Source organism: Euprymna scolopes, chromosome 46, assembly GCF_053919585.1.
Source record: "Euprymna scolopes isolate OS-2025 chromosome 46, ASM5391958v1, whole genome shotgun sequence".
NCBI classification, from domain to species: domain Eukaryota; kingdom Metazoa; phylum Mollusca; class Cephalopoda; order Sepiida; family Sepiolidae; genus Euprymna; species Euprymna scolopes.
In genome coordinates this window covers 200,422,607-200,430,474 of record NC_136527.1, presented here as the reverse complement: position 1 = coordinate 200,430,474, position 7,868 = coordinate 200,422,607, and the positions used below count along the sequence as shown (strand labels likewise).

At 31.3% G+C, this 7,868-nt stretch overlaps 1 protein-coding gene across 1 annotated transcript; it reads right to left on the bottom strand.

Moving 5' to 3' along the window:
- Positions 1-2,025: 2,025 nt before the first annotated feature.
- LOC145270906 (uncharacterized) lies at positions 2,026-4,076 on the bottom strand. The gene has a single exon (XM_080126456.1). The coding sequence runs from the start codon at positions 3,327-3,329 to the stop codon at positions 2,373-2,375; it is 957 nt and encodes a 318-aa protein (XP_079982582.1). The 5' UTR covers positions 3,330-4,076; the 3' UTR covers positions 2,026-2,372.
- Between the last annotated feature and the right edge of the window lie 3,792 nt (positions 4,077-7,868).

The following is a 7,868-nucleotide window of genomic DNA, read 5'->3' as shown; positions in this document are numbered from 1 at the left end:
AAATGCTTGGCCAGCTGGGTGACTGATGTTTTCTGCTGGCTCTTGTCTCTTGATGTTCATATACTATTGAGAGGGTGTCATTCTTGGAGCTTCTCAGATACTGACCGGTGCTCACAATAGTTGCCCTATGTTGATGATTAATCTCTGAGAGTCCCAGACCTCATTCTCCCCTGGGCAAATACAGCCTTGGTAGGCACTGATTTCTGTATATTATTTTATGAAGCGTTAGTAGCTTCCGTGGCTTTACATCTAGCCGGTTGATGTATTTTTGTGGCCAGTCAATGATACCAAAGCTGTATGTTATTACTGGCATAGCAAGCTGGTTTATGGTAGTAATTTTGTTTTTTTATTTTTATTGGTGAGCTGGGTTTTACATATTTTCCTCACCCGGCGTACATATTCTTTACTAATCTTCTCCCTCATCTTGGCATGTTGTATGTTCTCAGTTTCCTCAATGCCAAGGTACTTGTAAGGCTCATGCTCTTCTAGATCCCTGATGTCGATGTTTTCATTAAGCTGCATATTTTCTGTGTGGGTCTTCTTTCCAGCTCTGAGTGTACATTTGGCACATTTATCCAGGCCAACCTTCATTCCGATGTCACTGGAGAATGTGTGTACTACCTGCAGAAGGTGGTGTAGATCGGTGTCAGAGCTAGCATACAGCTTAAGATCATCCATGAAGAGCAGATGGTTTATTCTCTTGCTTGGATCTCGATGGCGTCCCTGACTCAAATTGTAGGCGCTCAGATTTTTATTCAGGAGCTTGCTTAGTGGGTCTATTGGCATACAGAAGAGTAAGGGACATAAGCTATCACCTTGGAATATTCCCCTTTTGATTTTTTACTTCAGGGATGATGGTTTTCCTCCATTGTGATTTAATGATATTGTAGTTTTCCACATCTGAAGGTGAGCAGCCATTGTTTGTCTAATTACCGGGTGGACTTTGTATAACTCAACGCACCGAAGTAGCCATGAGTGTTGCACACTGTCAAATGCCTTCTGGTAATGAATCCATGCCATGCTCAGGTTTTTGTGTCTCTTCCTACAGTCTTCTAAGACGGTCTTGTTGATTAATAGCTGGTCTTTGGTACCGAGGCATTTTCTTCTGCACCCTGTCTGCTCTTTTTTAAGGTAGGTCCCAGATGATAGATGGTAATTATATACCATCGGCTATCATACCAGTGAAAAGCGTGTAGGTAGTTGTAAGGCAGCATATTGGCCTGTATTTATTTGGCCGTTGTGTCTCCTTGGTCTTGGGTATGAGGCTGGGTGGTGTTTCTTCTTGATGAGGGATGCCAGGTGCTTTGTGGTTGGATAATTGTGCCAGTTTTCTTGTTATCATACCAGGAGTTATGACTGGTTCTGGCATCTGAGGCTTGGTTTCATTGAGCCTAATAATATCTTCAATCCACTGGGCCTCTTGATTATATTTGCCTTCTGTTTCAAATAGAGGTCTTTAGTAGTTTTCCAGGGCTTCCTCTGCAGGTGGACTATCTACAGTAATGGTGTCCCTTATCAGCTGCCTGTAAAAAGTCCTTTGGTTTGTTTTAAACTGCCTATTTTGAATCTGGGAGTTGATCTTGTTCTCCTGGTTTTTAATTCTCTGGGAAAGTGCTGGTATTTTTCCTTCCAACTCCCTAGCTGTATTATGTAATCTCTCAATTTTCTCATGGTGGTACAGAGTTTTTTGATGGTTGTCTTAAGTCGACCCTGTACCGAAGGATTTGCAAGGAACTGTTTTATTTGGCTTAGTTCTTTCCTTCAGAGGTTCAGTTGTTTTTGCAGCTTGGTCTTCCAGTGAGGTGTTTGTCTAGAGACTCTGGGCCCTATTCGATGATTGTGATTGAATGTTCGAAGGTTAATTTTTCTGTCAATATAGAGGCTAGCTGCATATGTGATATGGTTGAGTTCTGTGAGCATTACTGTTGTTGGAATTAGCCTCTTGAGAGCGATGTTAACTTTGGCTATAACAGTCTTTGCTCTTCCAGCTGCTTGGATCTTAGACAAACGTGGTCTGTCCTTCATTCTCATACACCTCACCTCCTCAGTTGTGTTGCTGAGCTCCTCCTCCAAAGCTAATTGTTCATCATCTGCTTCTGGGAGTACAAATGATGGTGGTGGGTGTCTATATGATTGTGGCGGTGATGCAGGTGGTGGTATCCTGGTAGGTGATGTAGATTCTCTTTTTTTGTTTTCATTTTTCTTAAACTTTTTCTTCTAGGGGATGGGACATCCAACCAGATGTCTGACATTTACCCCTATTTTAGTGAGTCCAACCAAGAGATCTATTCAGAATTCTAGCCGTCCCTTCCAATGCAATCGTTTGTATTTCACTTGCACTTGGTTCACCGGGTATGCTTGCTATGTACTTTTTAAAGTTCTTTTTTGCCAGTATGAGTTCTCATATGACTCACTAAGCCTGATTTTGTAGAACAAGAATATCCACACACTTCACAAAAATGTGGCTTTTCACCAGTGTGCGTTCTCATATGTGTTGTTAAATTTTGTTTCTGGGGAAAAGCATATCCACATACTTCACAAGAATATGGCTTTTCACCAGTATGCGTTCTCATATGTCTTACTAAATTTTGTTTCTGGGAAAAAGAATATCCACATACTTCACAAGAATATGGCTTTTCCCCAGTGTGCGTTCTTATATGTGTTACTAAATGTAATTTTCGGGAAAAAGAATATCCACACACTTCACAAGAATATGGCTTTTCCCCAGTGTGAGTGCTCATATGTGTCACTAAATTTGATTTTGTAGAACAAGAATATCCACACACTTCACAAGAATATGGCTTTTCCCCAGTGTGCGTTCTTATATGTGTTACTAAATATAATTTTCGGGAAAAAGAATGTCCACACACTTCACAAGAATATGGCTTTTCCCCAGTATGAGTGCTCATATGTGTCACTAAATTTGATTTTGTAGAACAAGAATATCCACACACTTCACAAGAATATGGCTTTTCCCCAGTGTGCGTTCTTATATGTGTTACTAAATATAATTTTCGGGAAAAAGAATGTCCACACACTTCACAAGAATATGGCTTTTCCCCAGTATGAGTGCTCATATGTGTCACTAAATTTGATTTTGTAGAACAAGAATATCCACACACTTCACAAGAATATGGCTTTTCCCCAGTATGAGTGCTCATATGTGTCACTAAATTTGATTTTGTAGAACAAGAATATCCACACACTTCACAAGAATATGGCTTTTCACCAGTGTGCGTTCTTATATGTATTACTAAATGTGTTTTTCGGGAAAAAGAATACCCACAAACCTCACAAGAATGTGTTTTTTCTCTAGTATGCATTCTCATATGTATCACTAAATCTGATTTTCATTAACCAAAAAATCGACACACTTTACAAGTATGTGGTTTTTCCCCAGTGTGCGTTCACATATGCCACTAACACTGCTTTCTGAGAAAAGGAATATCCACACACGTCACAAAATTTACAAGAATGTGGCTTTTTGGCAGTCTGTTCTCATATGAATCAGTAAATGTTATTCGAGAAAAGTATATCAACATACTTTACGAGAACGTGGTTTGCTTTCCATGTGTGTATTTATGAGCTATAGTTTCCAATAATAAGATATTGTTTTTTTAGCAAAACGATTGCGTTCACACATGTTCTTTTTAATTCTAATTTATTTATTTCTTAAGCTACAGATGTCTAGCATCTACTCACTATTTCATATATTTTACCAGATTTATTTTTCTAAAATGCTATTTTACAAAAATACAGCCTTTATTTTGTGTTATTTTTCTCCAAGATATTATTTAGTTATATAAGAGAGATATTATCTTTTCACATATCATATGCTTTTCCTTTATTTATGATCTGATATTCTTTAGGATTTCAATATTACACACCTTTTTTGCAAACATATAGATTCTCTTCGAAATGTGTTCTCGGTTCACCAATGTCTCACAAAATTCATTTAATACTAATGTTTAGTATAATACACTAAACAGTAATGTCCAGTATTAAAACTTTTCTCACAAAATAAAGTAATAACTGTTTAAAGATGAGGATACTCCATCAAATTGAATAATAGCGTTCAATCAGGAACATCTGTAAAAAAATAAAGTTCATTATTTTTAGTATTTACATTCACATATTAATATTCTATTGTTGTTGTCAATGTTTTTTTATTAGTATTGTGTATTTTTGATTGAACTCAAAACGTCTAAATCAATTTAACTTCAACATCATATAAGATACATGAAAAATGATTGAATAGTTTCCAACTTGACAAAGAGTATGTCAATACAGATGTTGCTTAAAGTATAAAGTTGAAATTATACCCACCGTTTTGTTTTCATAGTGTGAAGATATATATATATATATATATATATATATATATTTATGTAACAATGAAAGTAAATTACAACAAGTCTATCAAAACTATAATTTATCTGAACATAAAATCAGTTTAATGTTTTAGTACTCAAAAATTTGGTAGAAAAAAGTTAGTTTTATTTTTGTGCTTCATTTCTTTATGCTTTTTTCTAATATATTTTTCAATTTAGCAATGCTATTAGTCTTCCACAGGTTTGTATGAGTAAACATACGTTTATTCATTTAACAAACTTAAGCTAATGTTTCAACTATCTTAAAATATGTAAACGAAAATAAAATAATTAACAAATTCATTTCCAAATAATTTGAAACATTTCCAAGATGTATTTAAAACGTGGATTTTCTCAACACTGCTAGAAAATTACTTTGAACTGGAAATATCCTAGACGTTTACAAAGCTCGTATAAGCATATGCATTGAAACTTCATTAACTATCTTCGTTTTCATGTTTAATGTTTTAATATTAGTAACACTATACAATGTAATAAGGAGATTAAATTACAATAAATGTATGGCACGTTTTTGTCTTCTACAAACACATTCATATAATTGAGATATGAATATTCTAAATTATCACAAATTTGGTCAAAATGCAGGCTTTCAAGTAAAACCAAGTGTATCTACTTTATGGTCATGTCACAGTAATGAACATATTCAACAATTACGAAAAATGATAAGGTATATAATTAAATAGTAATTGAAGTATGTTTCGAGTACAATTAATGAAAATTGAGATTTAGTAAATAAATGAAACCGAAGAGTTCAAATCGTAACAAGGGAGGCATTTTCTCTGAAATCTTTGGAAATCTTAAGCAATTTTGCAGAACTTAATTTTCAATATATTTTTTGTGTTCGACATGAAAACAAAGTAGATACCATTATTGGTTTTAATTATAATTCAATATTACGATTTTCTAATTATTTGTACGCCTTGTCGAATATTGAAGATTTTCTTTACCTTCCATCTGATTTATAATGGTTTTTAAAAATTTGAATATTTTCAATATCAAGATTTTTGATATATATCAGATTTTAAATAATTAGCAAAACTTTCCTTAAGACGTTCTGCAGTTTACGAACCCGGTTTTATTATTTAGATAATAGTTGTAGGCTTAATTCAAACTTATAGTAGTTATATTTATTTAATTGTTATGTGAAAGTACAAAATAGTAAAAGGAAGTTCCCGTTCTATTCTGTTTGGCTTTTTTAATAATCTCATTATTTCAATTTAATTCTTCAATTTAAAATTTAACAAATTTTTTTGTAGTGTTTTATAAATTAATATAACAGTAAAATTATTATTAAATCTATATTGTTTTAATTTATATGACAGTAAAATTTTGATTAAGTCTATGTTTTTCTTAATTTATATAACAGTAACATTATTAAATCTATGTTTTTCTTAATTTATATAACAGTAACATTATTAAATATATGTTTTTCTTAATTTATATAACAGTAACATTATTAAGTCTATGTTTTTCTTAATTTATATAACAGTAACATTATTAAGTCTATGTTTTTCTTAATTTATATAACAGTAACATTATTAAATATATGTTTTTCTTAATTTATATAACAGTAACATTATTAAGTCTTTGTTTTTCTTAATTTATATAACAGTAACATTATTAAGTCTATGTTTTTCTTAATTTATATAACAGTAACATTATTAAATATATGTTTTTCTTAATATATATAACAGTAACATTATTAAATATATGTTTTTCTTAATTTATATAACAGTGACATTATTAAATCTATGTTTTTCTTAATTTATATAACAGTAACATTATTAAGCCTATGTTTTTCTTAATTTATATAACAGTAACATTATTAAATCTATGTTTTTCTTAATTTATATAACAGTAACATTATTAAATCTATGTTTTTCTTAATTTATATAACAGTAACATTATTAAGTCTATGTTTTTCTTACTTTATAAAACAATAAAATTAATATTTTTTTTATTAAATCCATGTTTTTATGTTTTCATAAACAGCATCTTTCCGAATTAAAAGAAAATACGTCGATAAAAAAACAGATTCCGACAATATTTGATACAGTAATATATTTATTAAATATTGTTGTTAAATTTAAAACGGGTTTTCATAAACAGCATCTTTCCGAATTAAAAGAAAATACGTCGATAAAAAAACAGGTTCCGACAATATTTAATACAGTAATATATTTATTAAATATTGATACTAAATTTAAAATAATATATTTATTAAATATTGATACTAAATTTAAAATAATATATTTATTAAATATTGATACTAAATTGAAAACGGGTTTTTCTCAAGCTTTACACTTGCATCGTTTCTAAAGAAGAAAGTGATGAGAAGAAATTAGTTGAATGGGACGTTTATTCTAACCAGTTTTTGTTTGGAAATGAGATTTTGACAGATGTGTATCTTAGGTTGCAAAATAGCCTCTAAATCTTGCACGTCCAAAAGAGAAAATGTTACTTATACAGTCTAAAAAATCTAGGTAAATGTGTAGTTTAGCGGCGTACATTATTTGATGAAAACAATTCTAAAAATATTTTTAATATAAAACACATTATTATATCCAAAAGCTGAAAGAAAACAAGACAAATTTTTTTTTTTATTAAATATTCATAATTTTTTATTTGACTAAATGTACGACATTCAAGACCACGGTATTGCTTTGAAAATGTGGCTTTTTTAGGCCAAATCTGACCTTTTCTTTAGGCTCTTCAATTACAAAAAAATATGGTGCCAAAAACATGGTTCTATTAAAGAGATTAAAAAAAGCCAACTTTGGCCTTAAAAAGGCCAATCTGTCAAATCTTAGAAAGGTCAAATTTACAAGCAATATTGCGACTTCGAATATCGTACATTTAATCTAAAAAAAAAAGAAAAAGAAAACTGAATTTTTTTCAGGTTTTATTTCAACCTTAGGGTCTATTAATGTTTTATATAAAAATAAAAACTTTTTTTATAATTTTTGTCTGTCAAATAATTTATACCGCTAAACTACACATTTACCAAAATCTCATTCCTCGAAAAGTCGGTTGGGATTTTATGAAGTACTAGCATGGATAGCCATCGTTGCCAGGGTTCACATGATGTTCGGTTTGGACACACCAACAAAAATTTCAAAAATAAAAAAAAACGGATGAAAACGCGAAAATGTAATTGGCCCCGAAAAGAAGTGCGTGACAAACTCTCCACCAGATATTTCGGCCGAAGGGATACGAAGAGAAGCTATTCTTAAGATTTGAGCACCCTTTTATGACTATATTCCAGTTTAAGCAAATTTCTTTTATGCTACCTCAGTCTAGAAAGATTTCTTTACGGTGTGTTGCAACGAAAACAAACAGTTTTAGAAATACCGGAAAACAAGTGTTTATGTTATAAAAATGATGAGTTATGACTTATTGTGTTATTAAAAGAAAAAATAGTTACAATGTCAAAAAAATGTGAAGAAAAAAATAGTTACGATGTCAAATAAATGTGAAGAA

Excerpts from the sequence above, each read along its gene's own strand:
- LOC145270906 (XM_080126456.1), bottom strand. The coding sequence starts at position 3,329 with ATGAGAATGCATACTAGAGAAAAAACACATTCTTGTGAGGTTTGTGGG.